General features: G+C 31.0%; 4 protein-coding genes across 5 annotated transcripts; 3 read left to right on the top strand and 1 right to left on the bottom strand.

Annotated features, from left to right (window-relative positions):
• Window positions 1-4,162: 4,162 nt before the first annotated feature.
• Window positions 4,163-5,718, top strand: LOC109788364 (uncharacterized). 2 transcript variants are annotated; one of them, XM_083067092.1, is made up of 2 exons: window positions 4,163-5,020; window positions 5,173-5,718. In XM_083067092.1, the coding sequence occupies exon 1, from the start codon at window positions 4,600-4,602 to the stop codon at window positions 5,017-5,019; it is 420 nt and encodes a 139-aa protein (XP_082923218.1). In that variant the 5' UTR covers window positions 4,163-4,599; the 3' UTR covers window position 5,020; window positions 5,173-5,718. The 2 variants fall into 2 exon arrangements, with proteins under 2 accessions (XP_082923218.1, XP_020202658.1); XM_020347069.3 differs by having other exon boundaries at window positions 4,169-4,985.
• A 1,957-nt stretch (window positions 5,719-7,675) lies between these two features.
• LOC109788369 (phosphoinositide binding protein) lies at window positions 7,676-10,012 on the top strand. The gene is made up of 2 exons (XM_020347075.3): window positions 7,676-8,031; window positions 9,172-10,012. Exons 1-2 carry the CDS (start codon window positions 7,793-7,795, stop codon window positions 9,845-9,847), a joined length of 915 nt encoding a protein of 304 aa, XP_020202664.1. The 5' UTR covers window positions 7,676-7,792; the 3' UTR covers window positions 9,848-10,012.
• Window positions 10,013-13,178: 3,166 nt separating this feature from the next.
• Window positions 13,179-16,657, top strand: LOC109788371 (protein PLANT CADMIUM RESISTANCE 10). Its single transcript, XM_020347078.3, has 5 exons — window positions 13,179-13,693; window positions 14,412-14,475; window positions 14,647-14,811; window positions 15,822-15,887; window positions 16,068-16,657. Exons 1-5 carry the CDS (start codon window positions 13,434-13,436, stop codon window positions 16,248-16,250), a joined length of 738 nt encoding a protein of 245 aa, XP_020202667.1. The 5' UTR covers window positions 13,179-13,433; the 3' UTR covers window positions 16,251-16,657.
• A 2,226-nt stretch (window positions 16,658-18,883) lies between these two features.
• Window positions 18,884-22,204, bottom strand: LOC109788370 (putative cyclin-D6-1). The gene is made up of 6 exons (XM_029269240.2): window positions 21,142-22,204; window positions 20,965-21,051; window positions 20,731-20,826; window positions 20,425-20,623; window positions 20,190-20,320; window positions 18,884-20,100 (listed from the first exon to the last, which is right to left on the bottom strand). Exons 1-6 carry the CDS (start codon window positions 21,307-21,309, stop codon window positions 19,960-19,962), a joined length of 822 nt encoding a protein of 273 aa, XP_029125073.1. The 5' UTR covers window positions 21,310-22,204; the 3' UTR covers window positions 18,884-19,959.
• Between the last annotated feature and the right edge of the window lie 5,773 nt (window positions 22,205-27,977).

Below are 27,977 nucleotides of genomic sequence, written 5' to 3'. Positions count from 1 at the left end.
AATAGTTTTAGGCCGGGCGCAGGTTGAGCGTATCAGGCGTGGAAGAGCTTAGAGCTCTTGGGTTGGTGTTAGGCCAGGCGCGAGTTGACGGCACTGTGCTTGAATATATTTATGAATGAATTGATGCTTATGCATGTTTAAAGTTGAAGTTTTAGATCATGTATGTATGATATATGATGTATGGTGAGGTGTGATTCATATGTATGCTTTGTGATGATATATATGAATGTTTGAATATGATACGTTCATATGGTATGTATTGATCATAATGGTAGGTAGACCATTTATGATGTATGATGCATTATTGCATGTGATGTCTTATGACATGTGTATGGTTGTTGATCATGATGGTGGGCAGACCATTATGATGTATGATGCATGATTGCATGTGATGCCTATGGCATGAGTCTAGCCTAGGACTTGAGGAGAGGAAAAATATTTCGAACTGGAAGAGCTCACATAGAGTCTCTTGAGAGTGGTGCTTGGATAGGCCACTAATATATGAGAGTGGTGCTCTGGGAGGCCACTGGATTTGGGAGAGTGGTGCTCAGATAGGCCACTGGGTTGGGTGAGTCTCCTCTAAGTCCTTAGCTAGTGTTGGAGCGGGGTATGAGGTCGAGGGTTATTCCCTTAACCAAGTACTCGGGAAGGTGCGTGGATCCTTGCGGATAGTCGGTGGGCGAACTCCACAATTGACTTGGTTAATGCATGCCAAGGTCGTGGTAAGCCCGTACCCAGCTGTGCTATACCTGACGGTGGATCTGGACTTCCAAGTGTGTAAGTGACATCATCCGAGTAAACCCGAGTGAGGATTATATATCCTGTTTAGCTGTGACCGAGCGGGCGCATTGGGCGTGAAAACGGTTGGGGTGGTTTCGGTAGGATGGAATGTCACTTATACAGCTCTATTGTTATGGAGATCTCCTAGGTGTATGCGTGACGACGCATTAGATGATTGATATGTATGCCTATCTGTCATGAGTTGCATTCATTGCATGATTATTAATATGATGAAGTGTGGTGTTTGACTTCATGTTTGGTGAATGAATGATTGATTGAGATGAAAGGTTCCTTAGGGACAGGATTTGGGATGCATGTGTAGTATAGAATTTTTATTCTGTACTTGTATTATTGATCTTTGAATTCTAGCTTACCCTTCTGTTTTCCATGTGGTGGAACTGCGATGATCATACTTGGTATGGGAGCAGGTCAGGGATAGCTTGGGAGTAGAGATGATCGTTGTGAGACGAGGAGCTGAGTCTCGTGTTTTGAGTTACCATTCTGGGTAACATTTTTTTTGTCAGTGCTTGACCGGCACTAAGGAATATTTTGGGATGACTGTACATATATGGTGCTATATTTTATATACAGAAACTTAATTATTTCGATCTTTATATTTATGCCTGTATGTATGTGTTATCCAGTTTAATATTCTCTTAGTTAACTAGTTGTAGTGCGATTCCACTAAGTGTAGAGACCGTGGCGGGTCGTTACAAGTAACATACCTCTGAACTAAAATTTAGAATACAACTAGTATCTAGTATCAAATATATACATGTTATATACAAAATACAGTATCAATTACAATATAAACTTATATGACGATTAGTGTCTATTCAAAACCAGACTACATAAGAGTAGCCAATAACAATCAAATATAGTCACCTTCGACGTGACTAACCTCTGAATGCACAAGTCATCTCGCTAATATTGTTTTACTCTTATATATGAGGAGGATTCCATTTATTTAGGAGTAAGTCTACCTAGACTTGCTTCATTCAATAGCGTATGTTCTACATCAAATTTCAACGATCCAATCGTTGAATTTAAAGTTCTTAATGCATAGATCAAATGAAGTATCAAATGATTTTTAAATTTTTAAAAAATTAATAAATTTAATCTATGCATTAAGAACTTTAAATTCAACGATTTGATCGTTGAAATTTGATGTAAAACATGAGTTATTGAACGAAGTAAGTATAGGTAGACTTACTCTTAAAATAAACGGGTCTCTCCTATATATATATGTGTGTGTGTGTGTGTATACATATCAACTTATAACAACACATGTCATCTACGAAGATGTCATATATCTTGAGATAAATAGTTTGAATGATTTGACTCTATCGAATCACAATGATTGGTATAATACTAGAAACAATGGTTGACACCAAGGCCAAAAACAACGACTAACACGAGGCTAAAAACAACAATTAACATAAGTTATATTGATTTCTCAAGTTTCACCACTTAAATAAGAATGTATGATATCATGTCAAGATAGAACAGTTTGAGTATGGGTTTATTTATCACGACAATAGTTTGTAACACTAAGCCACCTATTGAATTAGCCTATCAATTACCCTATAAATACCACAATCTTTTGATATTAAGTTGGAAATAAGTCTTAAACCTAGTACTTTACTCAGTTGTTTACTTTATACATATCGTTTATGTTCACACATGGATACCACATAGAACATAGAGAAAACAATTAAAAATAATTTGTCTATTCAAAGGCCAACTTACCTATTGAAAGGTTGAAAGGTTTCAATCGAACTCTCAAAGTATCGCAATGCATATTCGCACAATGGGATATTAAGTTTGAAAACATATTTAACTCTCATTCAATTTTTATGTATCGTAGTTAAGACATGTATCTAATCCACATATCTATAACTTATATATCAACTTAACAATTTTATTAACTTTCAACATTCAACTTATCAACTTTAACAACATACAACATGTACAATGTTCAATGCTCAATGCCACTCCACCAACGCTCAATGTGAACCCAGATAAAAACCAGTCTCATGCCTTATGTCATTTAACCCACGCCCAACGTAATTCTAATCCGAGACAAGTATTTCTCCTCATGTTTTGTGCCACCAATCTAATGTCTAACATGAGTGAGATAAAACCTTTCTTTAGAACCGAGCCTAATGTCTTAAAGATGCGTTTGACGCAATATCAATTTTGCATTTATATAGAACACAATTTCAATCTAATTCACCTGAAAATCAACAATTTAACAACATCCAATACAACATGCAATGCAACATACAATAATTATACATGATATACAACATCATTTCATCATCCAAATCAAAATCCAATTGTTTTAAAGCAATAATCAATCATTAACCTATTACTAATTCTAAAATGCTTTAATTTTTATGACTTATTGCACTGATCACCTAGTAGGTCCAATTTTTAAAATAATGTTTCATTCCCACCTTCTTTATTAATAAGATAATATCGATTTAATTATGTATTTCTAATTTATAACATGCATCCGTGGCTACGATTGTATCCCATCCCTAGTGTTATACCACTCTTCTTACAAAAGTAAGTCAAGTAACTTTTAATTGTTCCATGCATAACAATGCCTCTTCACGAAAATCCTATAGTATTACTCCTACCAAATAATAAGTATTGTTCTACTTTATTTTTTTAAAACAAATCAATAGAAGCTACTAAATAGATAAATGACATTAATTTTATAAAATTAAATTTATTATTATATATCTTTTATAAAATTTACACAATACAACAACTTTCTAAAAAATATTATTAGAAATAAAAATAAAAATAATTAATATTAGATTAAAAATAAAAAAAAAAAATTATTTTGAGAATTAATTTTTTTTCTCACGCGACAATTGTTACATAAGGAATGAAAGAGTCTGATTTAGTGGATACAGTACTTGTGTTGTATGCCCAAATGACCAAAACCACCTACTCCAAGACCAAATTGAGGCAAACCTAAAGAAGCCCACAGATTTCACTCATCACTGTGTAAACACGTGTCCTATTCCAAGGCTGCTCTAAGTTCCTCATATTTCCCCAATTCTTATACTTTCAGAGGGACAAAATTAAGTGCATCCGTACACTACACTATCATCAACCGCACATTCACAGAGAGTAACACCAAAAGCTCCATAATATCAGCAATAGGACATCTTTTTTAAAATAAAAAAAAATTAGTGCCATCTGTTGTGGCTCCTGCTTAAATAGTAAGCCACATCAATAATATTTTTTTACTTATTTATCTGAACAAATTTAAATTCTCACAATTGGACATATATATTACGGGATTTATGCCATCATTATCATTTTGTCAATAGGTTTTGCACTTATTACCACTAAATTAGTCGGATATACAATTTCACAAAATTTCATCCAATCTTCTGTCATATATGCATGCATTTTAAGCATATTAGAATAATTGTTTTCGAACATATTATCGCCATAATTATTGCTCACCTGCACCGATACCAACTTTTACCACTATTTATTGCTTTTAGGGTTTAGGGTTTAGGGTTTAGGGTTTATATTTCATCTAATACTTTATATTTAGATGACTCACTTTAGCGTTTACATGTACACAATTTCTCTCTCTGCAAATTTTTTTCCACCTAAGAGCGAGAAATCAAAATCTGTGAAAGACAAAAACTAGAGAAGATTTCAATAGTTCAACAACTTGCAAGTTGCCTGCACCTTTGTTCACAATTTAATATTTTAATATATGATGATATCTAGCATGTGTTGTGGTCATAACAACAGAGAGGAAGAGAATTTAATTGAAGGTTGAGGATGAAGAAGTGCGAGCTTTGCAACAAGCCCGCAAAATTGTTCTGTGAATCAGATCAAGCGAGCCTCTGTTGGGAATGCGATGCTAAGGTTCACAGTGCAAACTTCCTCGTAACCAAGCATCCTAGGATTCTCCTCTGCCATGTTTGTCAATCACTAACAGCTTGGCACGGAACTGGACCCAAGTTTGTACCCACCATCTCCGTTTGCAACACTTGTACCTGCAGCCAACAGAATCACGATCATGATGATGGCACAGAGGAGGATCACGTGGAAAACCATGATGGTGGTGTGACTCAAGATGATGAAGAAAATCAAGTGGTTCCGGGGACATCTACACCACCACCCCCTGCTTCCACTTCTTCAAGTGTTGCAACTAGTTCTACCAGGTTCTCTAATGTTGAAGAAGCTGCCTCAGATTAATGTTTCTACTATCCCGTGTTTTTTCCCCCTTTTCTTTCTTTCTAATTTTGATGATTTTTGGCTTGTCACATCTGTTCATAAAACTAAGATCATACACCTCCAACTCCAAGGTCTTTGATATTATTTCTTTTTATTTCCTTAACGTTTTCACAGGTAACAAAGTCAATTGCTAGTTTTTGTGCTGTAGTAATCATCTACGAATTCGCTCTCTCATGCAGCTACTGTATCTGGTCATGGATATGTTTGTTGTTGGCAACTACACCAGAATATGCATCCTAGTTGAATTTGAATACACAAGAAAATCAAGATGATCAGGGTTAGATGCTCGTGTAGAATTTAACAAGTAGAGTGCTAATTGCATGGGCTAAAATCGGGGAATGCTAATCTCTTTAGTTGCTAATAAACCTGGAGTTTCGTGCTTATTATTACCAATTAAATCCATCCATTCAGGTGCCACAGGTTTTTGTGTTAACATTTTATTCCTTCTCTGTTTTTGATTGATTTGTGAGATTTGAGTTCTCTCGCAACATGTTAGTGTTTTCTAAATACCAACAGACACTACTGTTGATTTTGATTTACTTGTTTTGAAAATAATGACGGGTCACAATGATAGGGCATTCAACTTGCTGTTCTAATCCAAGATTGTCCACTTGCCTTAATTATTAGAATTTATTGAATAACTATAGTAGTTTAATTGCATTTCATGCATTCAATTCTATTTGATGTGATAACATGGCTCTCCTTCCAACACGAAATGTGAGGACAATTGAATTCTGAACAGTAATTTTCCCTGACTGAAGAATTGTCCGATCTAGGATATTGCCTAGAATCTTTCTTATGTTTATAAAATAGTACACACGATGATCCCCTGGCATTAAATAAAACGAATACATAAGCAGGCCCCATGTGTTAGACTAAAATTAAAAAGGAAAGAACAACCATCTCTTATGTGGTTCACCACACCAGTATAAAATAAAATAGCCTTATTAAGATTTGAAGCTGATAATTAGGAAGTGGGACCAGACATATCCGACACCTTCACGTGCCTTCCATAAACTTAATTTATAATTTAAGTACAGTTGAACATGGATAATAGTACATAATTGCTAATCCCAAAGAATGTTAAACTAAATTAATGCCACGTTTACAAACGAGATATGAAAAAAAAAAAGTGAATGGGATGGACGGGGTTAAATTAGGAAGTATATATGCAATGACTTCGTGTGAAATGGTTGTTGGAAGAAAAATAGCGTATATATATATGTGTGGCTGCAGGTGCAAGCTTTTGCCAAAATTTACCACTACGGACACAGGAGATACTTTTTGGGTTATATGTGTGTGCTTATTCCTTGGATTATTTATGCTCCAAAAGCTGTTGGTTTTTTTGATTTGTCTCTGAATGTACAATGTGTATGTATGATCCACAAAAAGAAAAATGTTATGCATTATGGATATATCCTTTATCCTGAAATTGTAGCCACTACTCTCACTTTGGTATCCCGCAATGTCAAAAGTTTTTTCTGACAAAGATGGTCATATAGGGTCAATCGCTTTCTTTAAGCAACATAGAAATTCTATGGGTGGTCACTATATCAAATCCTACGCAGTTTCATAGGAGAACCATAGAAAATATGGTCTCAATGTAAAATATCATCTCAGAATTAAAATTTTTTATATGTGAGGATTAAAAAGTAGGATAGTTGAATATGATTTTTTTAAAGTAAAAATATTACATTTTAGAAAATAAAGTATAATAATAATAATTTATTAAAAAATTAATAATTAATATGATAATTAATTAGAGGGATTAAGACTAGAGATGAAAATATGTCTGGATCATATTTTAAATATATAGGATGAGTCTGTTATATAAAATTAAAGTCTAAACTTAACCTATTATACATCATAGACTTTCTTTTATAAGTGTAATTTTTAAAATTTAGCCTAACTTATTAATTTATTTAAAACATATTTAAATTATTAATGTTAATTAAATTAATAAATTTAATTTTTAAAAATATTTACTCAACTATTAAAATTTAAAATTAAAAAAATATAAAAGAAAAAGTGAATCATTTTCTATTAAAAAATAATGTAAAAGTAATGAACTTATAAATTTATGATAAAAAAATAATTATATAAAATATTTTAAATATTAATAATTTATTTTTGTTTTATAAATTTATTTATATTTTTAATAATATATATTAATTTTTTATTATATCATATAAATAAATAAACTAACCTATCCAACTTAGCAACTTTTTTTTTTATAAATCTAAGCGTTATCTTTCTATATAAATATGTTTTCTTTTAAAATTTAAAATTGACTTTTTTATTAAATAGATCATGATTAAATTTTAAAGAAATAATTTCATAAAATCTTATTTAAAGTCTAACCTATTTTTATTTCTAGTTAAACTTTATATCACTATCAAATATATAAACATATATTAGATGGTTGTGGGTAGTTATTTATATTTAGAAAGGTTATGAAAAATTAATTTTTTTTTTATATCGAAAAATACACTAAAAAGTGGAGTGAAAAAATAATTATATTATTATTATTTATAATAGGTATAGACAGATTTTAAATTTTATAATTGTAATGTAATATAAGTGTGTTGTTTAATAAGATTAAAATCTGATATAGAAATTAGAAACGATAGGCCCAGCCCAGTGGTTCCGTTTGAATTGGAAATTGAAGATCTAAAACCCTATCGATCTATCTGTGTATCGAGTATCGATCGATCAATCGTTCTGGTTGGAAAAGATGCCTCAGAGGCACTCGAAGAACAACAACGACCTCGCCTTCTTCACGTACGATGAGAAGCGGAAGCTAGGTTATGGGACCCAGAAGGAGAGACTCGGCAAGGACTCCATTAAGCCCTTCGATGCCTGCTGCCTCTGCCTCAAATCCTTAATCGACCCTATGAGCTGTCACAAGGGCCATCTCTTTTGCAAAGAGTGCATTCTCCAGTGCCTCTTGTCTCAGAAGAAAGACATTCAAAGGTCTATTTTCTATCTCGCTTTATTTTATTTCAAATTGCAAACCCTATGATTCAACTCCAATTACTTGCATTTCTATTGGTCCTTTGTTGAACAAGAGTGGGATACCTTTTGCTGTGCCTTTTAATTGGAATCGATATGAAAATAATTTCACTTATATTCTTATTGCCGACGGACGTTTGTTTAATTGAAGCTGCTTGAATTACTGTACATTCTTAGATGAAATTTTCTACAAGGCTAGATTTGTTCTTTGACACAATCAATTTGCTTCACTGGGTTGAATGCTTTTCGAATTTAGATAGCTGAGCTGTGTTGTTTAAGGCATCATTTTTCCGGTGTTGCATGATTTGTTTTGTGAAGTTGAGTTGAATTTTGTTTGTTGCAACTTGCAACTGGGTAATGATATGGCTGCCTTGGGAAGGTGATGTCCTGTTTCAGAATATTGGTTTGTTTCATGTCTCTGTCACAGCGGTCCTTCTTGCAAACTGTTGATTGAGGATTTTGTTCACTTGTGATGTTCTCTTTGAATTTTTCTATATTTGTGATGGGCTCATTAGTCATAAGTATAACCATGTCATTTATCTTGGATTACTGTCTATTAATATTGATAAATGTCATTGCATGATTGCCCATTTCTGTGTGCCTCTGAAGTTCAATACTTGATTACACATACTTGACTTTTTTTTTTCTTCTTGTGATATGGTTCCAGTTGACCATCAGTACCACTTCTCCACAAGCTTTTCCATTGGCTTGTTCAATATAACTTTCCTTTGTCATCAATGTTGATATACGTTATAATGCTTCAGTGGTACTTTTTTCTAGTCCCTTAAGATCCCTAATCTGTTTCTGATATTGCATTGGGTTTATCTTGTAAAATTATGCATTCTATCAACCATTTCTGAATGTTTATAATTTTTCTTATAATAAAGAAAATGATTTGACCAGTTCTATCAAGAAGAATCTGCTGGTCTTTGTGATTGCTCATCTGAGTACTTATGCAGAATAGCTGCCATTGATTGCTCAGAATTTTAAATCTATATTGTCTTTGTTTATAATATGTTTTTCCTTGGTGTGGATACAATGATTGTTATGTTGTTGTGAACCTTAACAATGTGGTTGTGATAACTATTTTTAATAAAACAGAAAGGTTGCAGCCCATGCTACTCAGCAGAAGCAAGAAAAAGAGGAGGAAGAAGAGAGGTTGATGCTGCAAAAGGCTAAAGAGCTTGATGCATTTGATCAACAAAATCATGGTGCTGTACCGCAATACAGTGACAGAAATTATAGCCGTGATAAGAATGGTTTCCATGGGGCAAACAGTGTGAAGGCCACTTCCTTTGAGGAGGAAGCCCTTCGGACAATGAAGGCATTTTGGCTGCCTTCTGCTACACCGGAAGCTTCTGTCAAAGTAGAAGCCCCTTCTACCAGCACTATCTGTCCGGAAGGCAAGGAGAAACTGAAGTTAAAGACACTTTTCCCTGTCCAGTTTACTGAGGATACTAGTGAGCAGAAAAAATCCAAGGCTCTTGACAAGACCTACATTTGCCCTAGCTGTAAAGTTACTCTTACCAACACAATGTCGCTTGTGGCCCTTAGTTCATGTGGGCATGTATTTTGCAAGAAGTGCGCTGACAGATTTATGGCTGTTGATAAGGTTTGTCTTGTTTGCAACAAGGCCTGTAAAGAGAGAAATTTGGTGAATTTGGAGAAGGGAGGGACAGGTTTTGCTGCTCACGGGGATCATCTTGAAGCCACAGACTTCAAGCATTTGGGAAGTGGTAGTGGTTTAGGGCTGGTTAGACCTGCAATGAAAACTTGACGTTTTATTGATTTAGCTTGTTGGGTACTCCACCCATGAGAAGAAAAATTGTGTTTTAACTTCTCTTGATGAGGTTACCTTGTTACCGTGATACACATATCATCTGTATGACTATTAAATGTTCTACTTGTTTATTTCACTTTTACCTTTTTATTATTATTATTATTTCTTTGCCCATGATAAACCATTGAAGGTTTATTTATTGAGTTAATCACTTATACATTGTCAGTGTAAAATTTTTTTTATACTGACAATTAATTATATTTTTTAATTGTATCATGTCATTGTAAACACATTTACTGATACAATTTAAAAATATAATTAGTTATCAAGATAACAAAATTTTATACTGTCATTAACTTTTATTTATTTGTACGTGAAAAATCAGCCTGAACCATATTATGACTAGCGATTGGCTATGTTAAATGTAATGAATGCATTCTTAGCTGTACCTTTATTTATTGTGAAAGGATACTGGCTGTCACTACTGCAGGTTGGTGAGCGATAAATCATCTACAATGTTGGTGAGGCTTGGTAATTTTAAATTATTAATAGACAGCTTAGAAATTTCGGTTGATAATTGTTTGTCAACTTCCTAGGGATATCTTTATTTTTTAATAGTAATATTGTTTTTAATTACTGCATATAATATAATTGCCATTTTAGGGATGAACATTATCAGAACCCGCAGTGGTCACGTTCAGTGAATTTTGTCTCAACACGAGTTTCTATTAGTGATAGTAAATAACATTCATCGTTATTTTTTTTGTTGTATAAAATGAATTTTTTGTCTCTTAAATATTTTGAAATGTTATTTTTTTTTAATTATGAAAAATTATACCTTTTTAGTATTTATGGTTATAGAAATGATGTTATTAAGAGGTTAAAAATGTGTTTTCTGTTAAAATGTGAGAATTAAATAAGTAAAATATTTTTACATGGATTAAAATTAAAATTTTACAATATTTTGAGTCTTTTCACAGCTCTTGTGAATTATGATTTTCTTCCCGGCTAGGATACACTAACAGTTGAATAACATGAGTTTTCTTTTTTAAGTCAATTTCTTCCATTCGAATAAATAATTGGCTGCGCGCAGCACGTGGGCTGCTTGAGGGAGAAACATGCAATTGTAACAACGTTACGCACTTATAAAAAGCAAAAGTTGAAAGCAAAACCCTGTATTATTATTTCTTTCGTTTTTAACCAACTAGATGTTACGTTAGGGTAATTTTCCTAAGATTTTAAACATAAAAAAATTCTTTCCTTTTCAAGCAAAGGTTCTATGTTATTCTACTTGTCAACTGTGATCATCATTCATCATTTTGTATGGCATTGGATTGGATATGCTTTAATTTTTACAGTAAAATTATCAGAATATATATGAATTATTCACACAAAAAAAAAAAATACATTACGCAGCTTAAATTTTGAAATGGATTTTTATATAAATATTTTAATTATTTTTTTACATGCGTGCTTTTATTTTATTTTATTTTTATTTTTGGAGACTCCGGTTGGAAAACATTCTATTTCTTTTTGTACGGCAGAAAATATAACTGAAGCCAGCTTGGGTTGGGTGGGCAGTGGTACGGTATTCTTTATCCACATCTACGATTCATCACTTATCTAATCCAAGTATCCAACTTATATTGCCCCATTTTTTTATTATATTTTGTCCCTACATATTTGTTTATATAAAGATGACATGGATATTTATCAACAAAAAAACAATGGCATGGATATGGAAGGCATGTTCCCTACCTTCTAAGTTTTAACACAACCTAACAAACTTGCTCGCTGTTTTTTATAATATATTTTTTTATTCTTTATATCCTTAATTAAAATATTTTTTTTAGTTTCTATACTTATTTTTTTTTAATTACTTTTAATTTTTATAATTTAAGATACAAATATTTTTAGTCATATATTTACAATTTTTAAATATTTTTAATTTATATTGTTAATTTTTTTAATAACGTTATTTCTTTGATATTGATATAACAAAGATATTAATTTAATTTTGTATGTCTAATGTCAAATTTATTTTAAATTAAATTTTTTGATATTTTATATCTTGTTTAAAATGTTCATTGAAGATTTATATCACGTCAAAAAAAATAAATAATGTTATAAAATTATTTTAAATTTATATTTGTGCACCTTTATATGCGATATTCATAGTTGATATATGATTTTTTTTAATCTTCACAAAATAAAAAATTTATACCACATATAGAAAATAGATAACATTAAAAAAAATGATAAAGAATAAAAAAATTAAAAAATTGTAAGTATATAAACTAAAAAATATATTTTAAACTATAAGAATTAAAAAAGATTAAAAAAATATAAACATATGAATTAAGAATATCTATTTTAAATTATAAATACTAAAAAATATTTTAACCTTATTTTTTAATTAAAAAATTATGGAAGCTTCAATTATTTGTAAACAAGCAAAAATATCTTTGTTTCGAAGTTTTTCCCCCTTTGTCTAATCTTTCTATTTTGTTACTTCAACTAGTTACTTTGTCAATGGTCACAAAATCACTAGCGATGCTATTTAACCAAATTTGTACTATTAATTACTTGTGTAGATTGATTCACGTAAATGTAGGTCAGTTATTTAAATATGGTCAATACAATTTTTTTTAAAAGATTTTTGACCAATAATCTCATTTAGTCATCATAGAATGCTAGGTCAAACGAGATGTGGTACAATTATGGTTACATTATAATACTCGTATCAATATAGCAAAATTCCAACTTTTTAGAGAAATATATCTATTAGTATTTTTTCATTTTGATTCTAAAGATCTCTATTATTGTTTATTCCAATAACCAATCAAAACATGTAAAAGTCACGTGTTAGAAAACGCAACTTGTTAACTTTGACAGTGAAATTGGCTTCACATTTAGCTGATTGAATTGGCAAAAGTTGTTGTCGTTTTTCTCCAATTTCAACTTTGAGTCTCATCTTCTGGATGGACAAAGTGAATTGAAGAGGCAATGCAACGGCGCTGGCACAGTGGACATGTTATTTTTGGTAATCACGTTTGACATGTTATCCTATCCCCGTCTTATCAAAAAAGAGAAAATTGATTACGTTTATTATTATTAGCGAAGTTACCGTAATTAAAAAGAAGCAAAATCAAAATTAGTAGACCGGTAATGAAAATCTTAGCTTGACGATGTGGTTGCTGTAGTACCATTCAAATTGAGACACTTTATCGGGTCCCACACGCCATTATTATCCGCCAACCGAGGGATCACTGTTAGTGTTGTTATTCTTAATAATAATAATGATAATAATATTATTATCATTGTCATTATCATTATCTGCAACAAACATCGTCCCACTTGCTTTCATAACCCACGCACAAAGCCACCGCAACAAACACAACAGAAGAATCCTCAATTCTCACTGTCTTTTATTTTTTTTAAGAAAAACTTATTTTTTCTTCCTTTTCCTGAAACCCCATAAAGCGAAATCGCAAAGGTGTCTTGGAAAAGGGGGATTTTGCAATAAAAAGGAGGGGTCTTTAGGGGGGAGGGAAGAGAAAGGCGTAAGCTTTGTTTTGGGGCAATGGGGGATTTGGAGAAGCAAGAGAGGGTGGAAGAGGGAAGGGAAGGTGATGGTGAGGAGGAGAAGGAGAGGCTTTTGGAGGGCATGGCGGTTTTGGATTTTGACATGCTTTGTTCCTCTGTGGCATTGCAAAGTGCTCATGGAAGTTGGGGGAAGCTTGGTGGTGGGGATGAAGAACAGCAAGGTGGGGTTTTGAGGATGTGGGAAGGTGAGCTTCTTGATTGCTTTGAGGATCGTCGCATCGCTTTCGAATCTGCCTGGTGAGGTTTAATGTTACGTGCTTTCTATTTGAAAAAAAAAAATATTGTGTTTTTGAGGTGTTGTTTATTTGATGTTCTGTATGATGGGAAGTTGTGTATTTAAAAATAAAAATGAAATTGTTTTGGACGAGGATAGCACTAGTTGTTGTCTGAAGCTTAGCTAATTTTGAAAGAAGTGAATTAGGTTATCGTTATTTGTTAATATTCATCCTTCATCTCCGGGTAGAGAAATTTCAGTTCTGTAAGATGTCCTTTTTGGTCATTAGGTCCCTAATGTAAACTACGTTAAGAATGTGACTGGTAAGCGGGTTTCAATTTAGTTTGCATTTTATTTTTTGGCATGGATTTTTGTTCATAAATTCAAGGTTTCATGATTTAAATGGTAGAACTCGAGGAGTCCGATATTGTTATTGTTATCTTCTCAATGTTGGGTGTAGGTGAGGGATTTGTGACATTGATGCTTATTATTCTTAGTTGCTGATATATTTTGTTGGGTTTTGACAGATTAAATTAGGTCAGTGTAATTTGTTTGCTCATTTATGTGCTTGGGCACTTTGTCTACTCATATACACATGTATTTATGTGAATACCTTTCTGGTCAATGAAAGACTAAAATGCAAAATTATACAAAGACACGGATAACGTGCTGAGGTTTTGTGGTTATTCAAAGGACTTGTAATATATCATGTTTGTAAATAGTTGCTCATTTGCGATGCAGTTGCCCTTGCTACCGATTCGGGAAGAACATGAAGCTAGCTGGTTTTGGTTCTTGCTATATACAGGTATATTTAAATTTCTTGGAAATTCAAATTGCACGTGTTGTTTAGAGGGATCATATTATAACTCCAACAAAAGGGACCACTTTTAGAATTGGCAATTACTTTATCAATTTGTCTTATAGTTTATGGCAATATAGCTCTCTGAAGTTTGAATTTCCATGTTTTATGTTGCAGGCTATAGTTCATTTTCTCCTCGCTGCTGGTGCCTTTGTTAATTTCATTGCCTATACTATCACGAAGACTCACTACTTCTTATACCTAGCGGTTGCATTCATCATTGCTCTTGGAGCATACTTAGGATACTACCGAACCCGTATGCGAAAGAAATTCAACATCAAGGTGAGCATTTTTTCTTCCTATACTGGAGTTGTGTTTATTATTAGCACTAAATATTCATAGATAGGTTTTGATAGAGTTATTTACATATTTTCTTTTCCCTCTATCATATATTTTTTCTTGTTTGGACAAGGCTCTTCTTACCTCTACAGTATGGGATGTATCCACCCTCTCAATTTTAAGGGTGGATTACTTGCACGCATTAGGGGCAATCTCACTTTCTAGGGCTTTTGTCTGTCTTGTTTTCTTTATTTATAGAATCTACATTTACACACTTGTGAGAATACGAGGTTCTTGTGGTTTCCTGCAAATCTACTGAAATTATATATATTTTTACCACATTGTATATAAGCTGCTGACGTGAAAGACACAGTTTATGATGTAAAAAGCAATATTTGCTCTTAGTCTCTTAAAAATAAATAGTCTGCATTTGGTCCAATGGTCCCTCATTTATTGAAATGTGTCATATCATATGTGATCTTTATTTTCCTCAAATGAGGGACCAAAAATAGACAATTTATTTTGATGAAAAACAGACAACATCTAATACATTTTACAAATGAGGAACCAAAAAGAGACAATAAATTTTTGAGGGACCAAAAACAAACTTTATCTTATTTGCATGGACTAAATATATTTAACCCTGTTATTTATTTATCTTGCTGGATTACAGCATCTTTAGTTTGATTCTGTTAGGAGCTATCCAATGTGCGATCAAATGACAAAACTGTTATGTTTTCTCCTTTATCCTTATATTGTACAATTCATTTAGACTAAAGTGACAAATTTTATTTGGCATTTTTGCCTGCATGCACCAATGTTGGAGCATGAGTTTTAAAATGTTTAAAATTGATAGAGTAGCTGACTTTCTGATCTGTGTGGACTGAAATGCATGTTGACTTTATTTTTATCAATTGAGCTTATATTTGTTTGCGTAATATATATTGACCAACTCTGACTAAACTTTGGCTGTGTGTGTATATCTTACACGCTTTTGATTGGTGATTTTTCAGGGTAGTGATAGTTCGTTAGACGATTGTGTTTTCCATTTGATCTGTCCTTGTTGCACATTATGTCAGGTAATTTCTAAATTCTTTCCCTTCTTGGCTCATGTTGATTGAATTAGCTGTATTCTGAAAAAAAAATGAAAGCTGTTGATAATTGAATATCTTTCACATTAGTGGTGAGCGTAGCCAAAATGGGGACATATTTATAACTGGGGGTGTTGAATATTTATATCTCTGTAATATATATTACAGGAGTCAAGAACACTTGAGATGAACAATGTTCAAAACGGCACTTGGCACGGTCGTGGTGACACAATATTCATAGGTGGCTTTAGAGATGATAGTAAAGCTCTCTCTGAGTTACGCCCTCCTTCTATTGTATCCATCAAGCCTACTGATGAAGAAAGGAGCATGGATGTTAGCAATGAATCTTGAGTCAAGGTAATGGAGAAGCATTGAAACAATGGTTCTTCATCTGAAGTCTCTTCCTGGTATCTGCAGTGCATATTTCATCAATTTTGTTGCCAAAGAAATGAATGTAATGATGGCTGCAACACATCAAATTCCCTCTAGTAATGATGGCTTCTAATGTTGTTTTTATAATCATTGGAGGGGGAGACGTTAGTTTGCAAATGTGCATGTTGGTTATGTATGTCATTTTCAACTATTGGGGGTCTTATTTTAACCAAACCCCTGAGTATAGTTTGATTATAGTGTTGGAAGAATGCCATTGTAATTGTGTATTATGCCTGTGATAAAGATTTTCGCAAACCTATCACTTGGCAAGTGAACCAAGTTTCGAAGTAGTATTTAAAGATCGTCCTCAGGGATTTGCGTGTTTAGTAATTCTCGCTCAAATGATTTAAAAGAGAATGAGTTTAAAAATTCAATTGAGTGAAAACAGATTCAAACAACACAATAAAGCAAACGTAGTAAAGACAATGATTAAGAAACAAGGATTGACTCAGATGTACTTGCTAACTCATAGATCTTCTTAACATAAATGCAATTCTAATTTCATTATTTCCACGTTCATTAAATAATCCAACAAGATTCCTCAAGGTTGAATCCTAAAGTCATTAAGCTCAAAACATGATTCCTCAATGTTTTGAGTCTAACACTTCGTATTAAGAACAATAACTTGAACAATGTGACTAACCAAATCAAGTCTATTCCTAGAACAAGAGGTGATTAGGTGCAAGATTCAGTTCGGGTTTTCGAAAGCGTTTTCCAACTGGATTCAAAAGCCAAAAATCATACAACGGTTGATCAAGCCGATATAAGCGTTAAGCGAAGAATCATTACACAAATAATGAGATCAAAATGCATATATTTAAGAAGAAGAGGAGTTAGTAGTTACATCTAACCAATCCTTAAGAAGTTTAGCCACCCATGGCCATTACAGAATCAAAGAGTGAAAAGAAGAAATTACAAAGCAAAGGATCAAGAAATGGAGTTGATCTTCGTTCCCAAAGGATCCAGCTTCCAAGTCTCTGTTCTTCCTTCGTTCTTCCTTCTTCACAAGCTTTTCCCCTGTTTTTCTCTGTTAAATTCGTGCTCCCTATGTTATCCCTTGTTTTTCCCTTTTATATTGGCTTCAAAACAAGACCAAAAAGTAACTTTTATTTCCACGGCTGCAGCTGCAGATCCACGGCTATAGCTGTGGAGAGTCCTTCAGGGTGAAGAAACCTCCAAGGCTGCAGCTGTGAGTTCACAGCTATAGCTGTGACAATTCCTTCAATCTTAAGGAACTTCCAACGCTCAAGCGGTGAAGCCACAACTATGGCTGTGAGTCTCTGGAGTTTTTATTGGGTCCTGGGTGCTTCCACGGCTTTAGCTGTGAGTCCAGTCCACAGCTTTAGCTTCAACTCTCTGGAGCTTCAAAGTACATTTCAGATTTCCATAGCTATAGCTGCAGATCCACAGCTATAGCTCCAACTTTCTGGACCTCTATATTCTTCCCAGACTTCCACAGCTCGAGCTCCAGATCCACAGCTATGGCTGTGGATCTCTGCCTAGCCAAAAATCCTGCAAAAATTGAAGAAATTCCTTAAGATTGCTACTACTCCTCTGCTCTTATAGTATAACTTAATTCTAGAGATTAAAGGGGTGAAATAACATATATTATCTACAATTACCCAAAAAGAGTGCCAAAAGTTGAGTGTAAATCATACATAAAAGACACTCAACAGCCTGCTCTCGCATCAAAGTTTCATCGACTTTTCTTGAGGACCATCTTGCGAATCTGGCTTAAAATAGAATTCTTTTATATATTACAGGCACACCAAAGAGTCAAAGAGAATATAAATGTAGGTTAATATTTATATCAGTTAAGTGTTTCAAGATCCAAATTATATTCTTAACTATTTCTAATCAAAGCATAATACACTTAGCAATTGATTAAAGTAAATTTGACCATTATTACAGATTCAATTGATTGAAAATTTGATCAATACATCTAACAATTAATCTATAAATATTATAAAGAGGATACTGAGACATGTAATTACTTTTGGTCTCCATTTTTTAGTGAATCATTATACCTCTCAAATATAAATTTTTTTTTTCTCTAAACAACTATATGTAAACTTCTTATAATATGTTATTTGTATATAATTATTAGAAGTATGAAGTGCCTCGACCGTTCTAGTTTTGTATAAAGAAGATTTGAGTATTGTGATAATCATAATTAACAATTTTCTTGAATTAAATTCAATCGGTACATTTCAACAAATTTATTTGTAATTGTAAATAATTTATCTAATTAAGACATTTTCTAAAAATTAAAATGATATAATACATGGGTGAATGTAAAATCATTTAATAACATTAATATTAATAATTATTTTGTGTATATTTTAAATATTTATATACATATTTATTAGCACTTATTTATAAAAAGTAAACAAAATAATTGATGAATATATTAAAAAAAAAAATCTAAACAATTTTAAATCGAAAAGTATAAACTTAATACCCGTGTAAGACACATATCATTACGCCACTGTCCAGTAAATAGTAATTCTTTTAAATGAAATCTGAAGTATGACTCCAAATAGAAAAGACACTAAACCTGACTATTTTCGGTTGGTATGTTCTCAGATTTTATTGACCAAGAGAAATAATTATTTTTATTAGTAAAGTATTGTAAATACGAAAACTTTGGATAGAGGGACTTTGCATCAACATGAGAGAGCATATTTTACATGTTAAATAAATCATCTCAGGTCACAAGAACTAAGAGTTACATAGATTCCTAGCTCAAAGTGTTTGCTTAAAAATGTTTTCTGATGAAGAAAAATGCAAGTAAAAAAGAATAAATTAATTGATCTCACGATCCTGCCCATCCAAAAGCCCCAAGAGAAAGAAGGTCCACTTTTATGATGTTTTTGGGCCTCATAGCACGCAGTCATCTTCTTTAAGGAATTAATTGCAAAGAGTTTAAGCCTCATTAATGTCCTTGGTTTCAAACATTGCTTTTTGAATAAGTGGCAGATTGGTTATATAAAGAAGCTGTTGGAACAATGATATATGGTGCTTTTGACCAGAGAAAACATGATTATTATTAGAAAAGGCAAGAGACATGCATGATAATGATCCCCTTTCTTAAAGCAATTTGGACAACATCATCCATCTTGAAATGGAACAATGTTTAGGCTTCTCTATGTTTCAAGTAATAACAACGCAACATAGGGAACATATCATTATTCAGTAACATGTATTCTTTAACAGCCACAGCCAAGCCTAAAACAGTGAAACTCACGCTGAACCACATTTTGGCATGATTTTACTTGCTTAAAATTAGAAACGAAACATGCCAGCTATGATGTAATTCTGTCACGACCTTAATAAACGTTCAATCAGATTCAAATTAACACCTATATCAGCTGTTTTATTTCATTGCAGGGGTGCCACCTTACAACTTCCATTTCATTTAATTTAATTATTTCTGAATTTCATTTTGGTGAACGACACTCAGGAATGTATGGATATCTCAACTATCATATTCCAAAATCAAGGCCTCGCGTCCTCTCTGTTTTGGACTGAGTGGAAACAGTGACACAGAAAAAACATGATTGTTTTCCCTCAGCTTCGACCTTCTTGAGTTTGAGAAAACTTGAATCTGTTTCTTCAACAAAGACCATCAAATTCTTTGTCGTTTGGTGTTTCTCTCCAGCACACTCACTGGAGTTACAGTGCTTAAAAATCTTGTATCCATCATTAACTTCTTTGCTTCCATTCTCAACATCCCTTGCATCAAATCAAAGCACTTGGGCAACATCTCCTAAAATAACCATCATCAATATCGTGATGCTAATGTCAACAATGTATCAAACATTTGCTTCAAAGAGTAGCGATTGAATGCAAACTTACCTCATCTAAATACTCACAGGCTGTAATTGAAGCTCTCAGAATAGAATATTGCTTCGGAAATAGTTCATGAGATGCAAAGATAAGGGCAGTTGCTGCAATAGTTGAAGGTTTATACTCTAAGAACTTAATGTCTGCAACCATAAGAAGTATGAAATTCAGAGTTTGTGCTTATTGGAATTGAATAAAGATTAAAATTGAGTTACATGTATGAATATAAAGAAGTAAGTACTAGTACCATTTTGAGCATTGAAGATTATCTCTGAAGCTCTTTCTTTAAGTGCTTGCTTCAGTGTTTGGTCTTTAATTTCGGCTAAAGAAAGAAAGAAATGAAGGAAAGAAAAAGGTGTAATTGACCTCACACGCCATTTCAGAGCCCCCAGAATAAGAAGCTCCATTTTCTGAATATTTTGAACCTTAAAGTTGCAACCTTCTTTCTGGTTCATTGATTGTAAACACCACATGTTCAGGTTACTATGACATGGTTACAGATTGTCCTTCAATTAAAATAATGATTGTAATTATGTGAAATTTGAAGATTTACCTGCGTATCCAAAAATGATATAGTTGTGTTCTTCATCTTGGAAGCAAGAGAAAGACATGATATGACAAGAAGCCTGAGAAACCACGGCTTCCCCGGCTGCAAACTCAGGACATTAGATAAGGGTAAAAAAATGGAAATTACTGAATGCTATTAAGGTACAATTGTTCGAAGGTATTCTTACTTTACTATGAAGTGAACATAAACTTAGAGGGAAATCATTAGATATCTTCTTACCGGAATTTCTTGGCTTGATACGAAACGGTGCAAGTAATTTATAGCAAGGTAAGCTACAATTAGGTCCAAATTGCAAGAAAACTGAACCTGGAGAAACATAACAAAATGTAGCAAATGTGACATGAAATCTGACTCATTTGAACTGAACATATTACATGGACATAACATAAGTTTCACCTGAAGTATAAGAGATATGGCTTCAGAACGGAAGGAAACGTGAAAATGTGTTGAGCTTAAGCAGTTTGGGGAGGGCATGTGATCAGATTCAGAGGCAAAGAGTTTTGATATAGTAAAGGTTTGCTCTTCTTCCAAGTTGACTAGTGGATCTTCAAGATCAAACTCCATCTTCTTTTACTTGCTCACCTAGACTGTGTTCTACATTCTGTACATTGTTATTGAGGAATTCAATGCATAAGAAATACAAAGAGACAAAAAGTCTCCAGATGGTAACTGTATTGATGGAAAAGAAAGAGAAGCTTCGCTTTCTGTGTTGATAAAGTGATTATGTTGGCCTTCTTTATTGGCAGTAGTAGTATTTACGCATACATGTCATGGAATTTGGATTCTTCGCTCATCACTCTTCCTCATCTATAGACATAGAAATCAGCAAAAGCACGAGAGAAGTGAGATAAGGAGGGTTAAAGAGTTCACCAAGTTTTGAACTAAATACTAGGATTACATTTTCTACCATAAGATAAGTTCTACATGTTTCAAAATTTAGGAAAGAGAACATATTAATGTAGCATGTGCTTTTGATCTGAGATGGAAGTGACAATGTTTTGGTTAACATTAGGAGTGTCAGCATTACTTTCGTTTACACACACACACAAGTGGTTGAATCACCGTGTCCCACTGATATCATGACGTTCATAAATTTTAAATTTCTACAATTCGTGCTTACATATTCTAGGCAAAATTATACGGTGTAAAATTGCATATGCTATTATTTCGTGTTCTAATATTCCTCTATAGAAGATTAGTACATTTCTGTTTAGTGAGTTTTAATTAATTTGAAACCTCTAATTTGCCTTGCTTTTAAAATGGGATGCATGCTGGTGTACAGTGAAGTCATACCTTATGGTAGAGGTTGCATAAGGTGAGAATATTTAAGGGTTACATTACATGAAAAACATGTCTAACAAGTGGTCCTCTGCTTGATCTGGTAAACAGACAGCAGGGTAGAGACAGTTGTGGTATGCATCCATCCTCGTGTCCGAAAAAAGTGCTGCTAAACATTGAAACATGCTGCTAAATCCATCGCTAAGTACAAGCTAGTAGCAGCTAGAAATCCAACTTGCATGTCCTATTGTGATTTGTTGTCACACCCCTTGTAATGTAAACATGTGTACCCCTTTATGTGTTTATTTGAGGAACAAATAGAGATTTTTAACAGATAAACAATGTTTCATGGCATTCTAATTATTTCATAATGCACACGCATTTTTAGTTTCGGCTTTTGATATGAGTCACACCCCTTTTGCCAGAAAAAATAAAGGGAAAAAGCAAAAAAAAAAAAAACTATATTCTCTTCAATGATAGCTATGATATCTTTACCGTATTCCCTTTGACTCGTTCGCTATCTGAATCCCAACAAGAACAAAAAGGAATCCTCTTTTACTATGACATGCTCAATAATAATAACTTTGACTCGTTTTGATATTCTTTACTACTAATGTTAGACTCACTATGGAAATACTTTGGTATTTTTTTCCGGGTCACCCCACTGTGACAATGAAGTTAATAATGTTGCCATCTTTCTGAGTTCTCACTCGCATAGCAGAATATTAAACAGTTCCCATAAGTCATAGTGTAATAGTGATTGTGTTGGAGACATTAATGCAGAGTTGTTCACATGATGATGATGTCAGAACTGAGAATCTTGCTTGAATTGACGGTCGTCGTCTGGGTTGGGGATTATCTGTAACGTATTGGTGATTGGGGTCTTGAGGGACATGCAATTGTCTTTTTACCACATTACATGTGACTTGTGTTATATAAAGATCTAACTTGGTACTGTCTAATTTATTTTTTTAAAGGACATTTTTAGTTAAAAAAAATCTGGGAATTTTAAAATACTTTGCAGGATTTTCACGACTTTTAAGATTTTACAGGATTTTATAGACTTAAAATCAGGATTTTAATGAGTTCTGCAATACTTTTAAATCAGAATTTTAATGGATTCTGTGTGATTTTGTGGAGTTTTGACATTTGATAAGATTTAAAAAAAAAATTCATACATTCAAGTTTAAAAAGAGTCAAAGACAAAAAAAACAATAATGTCTAGATAAATAATAATAATAATTTTTCATAATATCCTATCCTCTTTTTTATAGCATTCACTATCAATTGTAACAATTTATTGGAATCCTCCTTGGTCCAAGTTTCATAATTTTCTTTCTCTTTTCCTTTTTCTTTATTATTTTCTTGTGAATCTCCCATTTGAATTACAAAAACAATATATATTGAAAACTAGTTATATAAATAATTATAGATAAGAGAAAAAATTAATAAAATTATATTATTATTTTTAGAAGCACACTAATCATACAAGATCGAATATATTTTAGCTATCTAAATGGATCAAATACCTCAGTCATTATAAAAGAAAATATAAAAACAAAAACATAGAAACATAAGATAATTTTTTATATAAAAAAATCAGTATATTCGATACTGAAAAAATATTTAGATATATAATTTTTTTTATATAAACGGAAGTATTTAGATATAGAATATATATATATATATATATATATATATATATATACTATTTTAGTTATATATTATATGATAATTTTTAACGATATTTATAAATGTAAATTATTAAATATTTTAACAATTTCTTTTTTTAAAAAATAAGCTAATGAAGGCATAAATCCTAAACCCTAAAAAATTAGATACTGCAATGTCTTATGTTAATTTTATTTTTTTAAAATATAAAAAAATCTTAATTTCACAATATAAAAATAAAAAGAAAAATTCATAGTAAAAAAATAAAATAATTGTTGAGTCATAAAAGGAGGAGGGATAAGAGTAACAAATTCAACAGAAGGAGAGAGTTCGCATTTTTTATGCTGAGAGGGTTCTTCCCCCTACTAAGATCCATTTTCATCTCATTCTACTCATAGAAACCCTAGCAAATTCATCTTATATATATATATATATATATATATATATATATATATTGTAGAGATTATGATATCAATTTCATCTTTCATCTTTTTCTTTTCTTAACGTGTGTTATAAAAAAAATTATCACTTAAAATTTGAAATTTCAAGCATTTTTTTGTGTTATATAAAGGAACAAATTCAACTACATAGAATAAAATAAAGCAAGTCAATTAAAGAGAACGAACAGAAAAATAGAGCAAGTCAATGACACTATCATTTACATATCAGAATTTCACAAAATAGGGGAATGGGATGAGAACAGTACTATAATATTATATATGAGCAATGAACAATAGTGTAATATTATTAGTAGAGAAAAAATGGAGAAGAAAGGAGCATAGAAAAAAAAAGATGAAAAACTCACTTGAAAATTCTTGAAATACTTGAAAAATCACTTCAAACAATCCTTCAAAATGCGATGGGTTTGGATGAGATTATTTTATGAATCTGGTATTTATAGATAATACTAGAAAATCCTTCAAAATTCCTCTCATACAACAATCCTTTAAAATCCTTATGTTTTTTAATATCAATGGATTATTTTTAAGTTGTAAAAAATCTCAAATGAATACTAGTAGATTTTAATGGACTCTTTAAAAAATCTTGAAAATCCAGATTGAATACTACTGGATTATTTTTAAGTGACATAAAATCCTGATTGAATACCAATGAACTTTTTTACTCAAATTTTTTTTTTTTAAATCTTATGAAATCTTAAACCAATACACTTTCGTAAGTGTCAAATCTTATGAAAATTTCATGAATTAAAATATAAAAGACAAACAGACCAGGAATCATTCCATCACTATAGTGTGCTAGAGTTTGAAATAATATGGACCGTTTTAAGTTCCAATTTTATTTTCCTAACGATTAAAAATGAATTATTTACCGACAAAAACACTTTTTGGTTTAGCATCCTTAAGATATACTCTCTCCATTTCTTTATATAAAAAATAAATAGGTACATTATTTTTTCTAATTATAAGAATCTAGAATGAAAATGATCAATAAGAGTAAAACAAAAATATTCACATTATAAATAATTAGCATTTTAGTTTTTTGCAATGTATGGATTAAATATTTATTATATATATCTATAATTTATAACAAACTATATATATAAATAAATATTATATTTAAATATATAAATCCTATTTAAAATTTTTATAATAGATATTTTTAAACATATAAATTATAATTTTTTTATAACAACGTATAAATTATATTTTGTATTTATGATAAATAATTTATATTATAACATAATATTATTTTTATTCATTGAAAATTTATTTTAAAATATTAAAATTTCATTGATAAATAATTATAATAAATAAAAATTAAATTAGATAAGAAGTTAAAAAAATTTTCATAAAAAACTCTTTAAAAATATTTTGCACAATGTAAAAGTCTGTTTTTAATATATAGGAATTAATTTTAAAAAATAACAATACTTCATCTTATCCTTTATATGAGAAATAAATAATTAATTCACTAACAATAATAAAACTAGTTAAGTTAATTAATTTTATAAATACTTATAAATTAAATCATTTAAGTGATGATTATATATAATAATAATACTAATAATTCAAAAACTAAATTTTCTTATCAATGAGTGTGACTTATATTATTAATATTTATTATTAATTTATTTTATATTATTAATTGGTTAATAAATACATCTACTTAATAATATATTAAATTGTGACATGTTTATATTTAGGTAAAAATATATATTATACATGTGTCATAATTTAACCTATTTTTACAAATCTTGTTTAAATGCATTAAGTTATACCAACTTTTCCGTCTTAAAGTTAGGAAATCCAAATCCAAAAAATTTGAGTATATTTGATTAATATATTTTACAATGAATTAAGGATATAAAAATAAATTAATAACAATTAATAATATTTTTTAATTGTAATATGTTATATTTTGACAAAATGAATACTAGTTAATCAAATACATTTCATTAATTTTATGTTGTGGAAATCAAACCAAACTCACCAGTCAGGTAACTAGTTTAAGTAAACAACAGAATCGTTTGGGAAGAAAATTGGTAAAAAAAACCAAAAATCGGTTAAAAATGACAAAAAAAAGGCCGATCATAGTTGGTCATGAAAAATGCTTAATATAACATCATTTTGATTTTTTCTTAAATAAATAAAAATCAGCTACTTGTTATTTTTATTCACTTTGTATGTAATATTATAATTAATAAATACTAATGTGTATTGTTAAAATTTAAATTTAGTATTATAGTATAATTTTTTTTTAACTTTTGTATATGTTTTAAATATTAAAAACTTATATATATATATATTTAAAAAATATATATATATTTTTTTTAAATTTTAGTATTATAAAGTTTAACTATGGTAACCTGTCAAATCATTGTATCTTAAATTAGCACTTTGACTTGTTGTATAACCGATTCCATTACAAAGTCATTGATTAATTTTTCAATGAGGCATATTCCCGATAATACGAAGTTACTGTTACGGACCCTTAAAATGCAATGTAGTTGGAAATAAAATATTTCTTTCAGTAAAACCCATTTAACGTTTTGCTTCGTTTTTTCTAAGTCGCACCACCTAACTTTCCTAAAAAAACAATGAAACACTTTGCTTCGACAAAAGCTGTAGTTATGGTTACTTTCAATTAAGGTAAAAGTTAATTCAAGAATGTTGTTCCAGAAAAAAAAAAAATCATATTTGAGAATATGTTTAACAAGGTTCTTCTATTGTATGATCTCACAAAGGACCTATGTTGCGATGTTTTTGGGTAATATTTTCAGAAATTTCGTCCCAGTGACCTATATATACATGGACCTTGTACCTGTACCTGTTTTATTTTAATTTTTTACACAGCCAAATAGAATTGTTAATATAAATGGACCTGTACTTTTTTTTTTTTTTTTTTTACAAACCACGTTTAACTGCTCCATTCAAATAGATTTTTTTTATACAGCCAAATAGAATTGTTAATATCTACCAAAAACTCAGAATTGTTAATGAATAACAAAACTTTTATTTATGATGGAAAAAAAAAAGCAATTTTTTTCCAAATATTTAAAGTATTTTATATTTGTCTAAAATTACTAATTATAATAAAACAATTTCATATTTGTTGATGCATTTACTTAGTAGCATGAACCTATATATGTTGCTATTTGTTTTTTCTAATCGCATTAGCATTCTGATGAAAACATAATGAAATTCACTTCTTTTTTTTAAGAATTAGACTTTTTTTTAAAAAAAGAAAATATAGGATGAGAATGGACCGGTTCATATCATCGCTCTCACGGTCAAATATTTTTAATATTTTTCTCCCTTCACTCATTTAGTTGTATGTTTCATGCATTGCTTCCATAATTGGTAAAAAAAAAAAATTCTCTCATGGTCATCTCAAATTAGTCTTCAATATTTATCTTTATTTGTATATTTAATCTTCTTAATCATCTTTTCTTTTTAACCTACCATCTCTTGTCATTATTTTAAAATATAATTTCAATAGACTTTTGAAAAGAATTTGTTGATAATCAAAGTTTTTACTAAATAGTTTAATTTACTCTAAAAAAATATTTTACTTTATTACATAAATTAAGATAGATTCATAAGAAATATTATAAAGTTAATTAATTTTTTTTCTTCTAATTTTTTAAAAATTCAATCCAATCTCCAAATAACCCTACTATATAATACAACATTATCTTTAAACTCATGCAATGAAGAGAATCCTATTAAGGTAAAGTACAAAATGACTATCTACTCCATGTAATACATAATAGTTATTATTATTATTATTATTTTATAAGTATAAGTATATATATGAAAATC

Source organism: Cajanus cajan, chromosome 1 (assembly GCF_000230855.2).
Source record: "Cajanus cajan strain Asha chromosome 1, NIPB_CcT2T_4, whole genome shotgun sequence".
Classification (NCBI taxonomy): Eukaryota; Viridiplantae; Streptophyta; class Magnoliopsida; order Fabales; family Fabaceae; genus Cajanus; species Cajanus cajan.
Note: the sequence above shows the minus strand (reverse complement) of the source record. Positions and strands in the feature narration are given on the sequence as shown.

Coding starts and splice junctions, on each gene's coding strand:
- LOC109788364 (XM_083067092.1), top strand. CDS start 4,600: ATGAAGAAGTGCGAGCTTTGCAACAAGCCCGCAAAATTGTTCTGTGAA.
- LOC109788369 (XM_020347075.3), top strand. CDS start 7,793: ATGCCTCAGAGGCACTCGAAGAACAACAACGACCTCGCCTTCTTCACG. Junction 8,032..9,171: donor CAGAAGAAAGACATTCAAAG/GTCTATTTTCTA, acceptor TTAATAAAACAG/AAAGGTTGCAGCCCATGCTA.
- LOC109788371 (XM_020347078.3), top strand. CDS start 13,434: ATGGGGGATTTGGAGAAGCAAGAGAGGGTGGAAGAGGGAAGGGAAGGT. Junction 13,694..14,411: donor ATCGCTTTCGAATCTGCCTG/GTGAGGTTTAAT, acceptor TTTGCGATGCAG/TTGCCCTTGCTACCGATTCG. Junction 14,812..15,821: donor GAAAGAAATTCAACATCAAG/GTGAGCATTTTT, acceptor GTGATTTTTCAG/GGTAGTGATAGTTCGTTAGA.
- LOC109788370 (XM_029269240.2), bottom strand. CDS start 21,309: ATGGAGTTTGATCTTGAAGATCCACTAGTCAACTTGGAAGAAGAGCAA. Junction 21,052..21,141: donor CCATATCTCTTATACTTCAG/GTGAAACTTATG, acceptor ATGTTTCTCCAG/GTTCAGTTTTCTTGCAATTT. Junction 20,827..20,964: donor TATCAAGCCAAGAAATTCCG/GTAAGAAGATAT, acceptor CTGAGTTTGCAG/CCGGGGAAGCCGTGGTTTCT.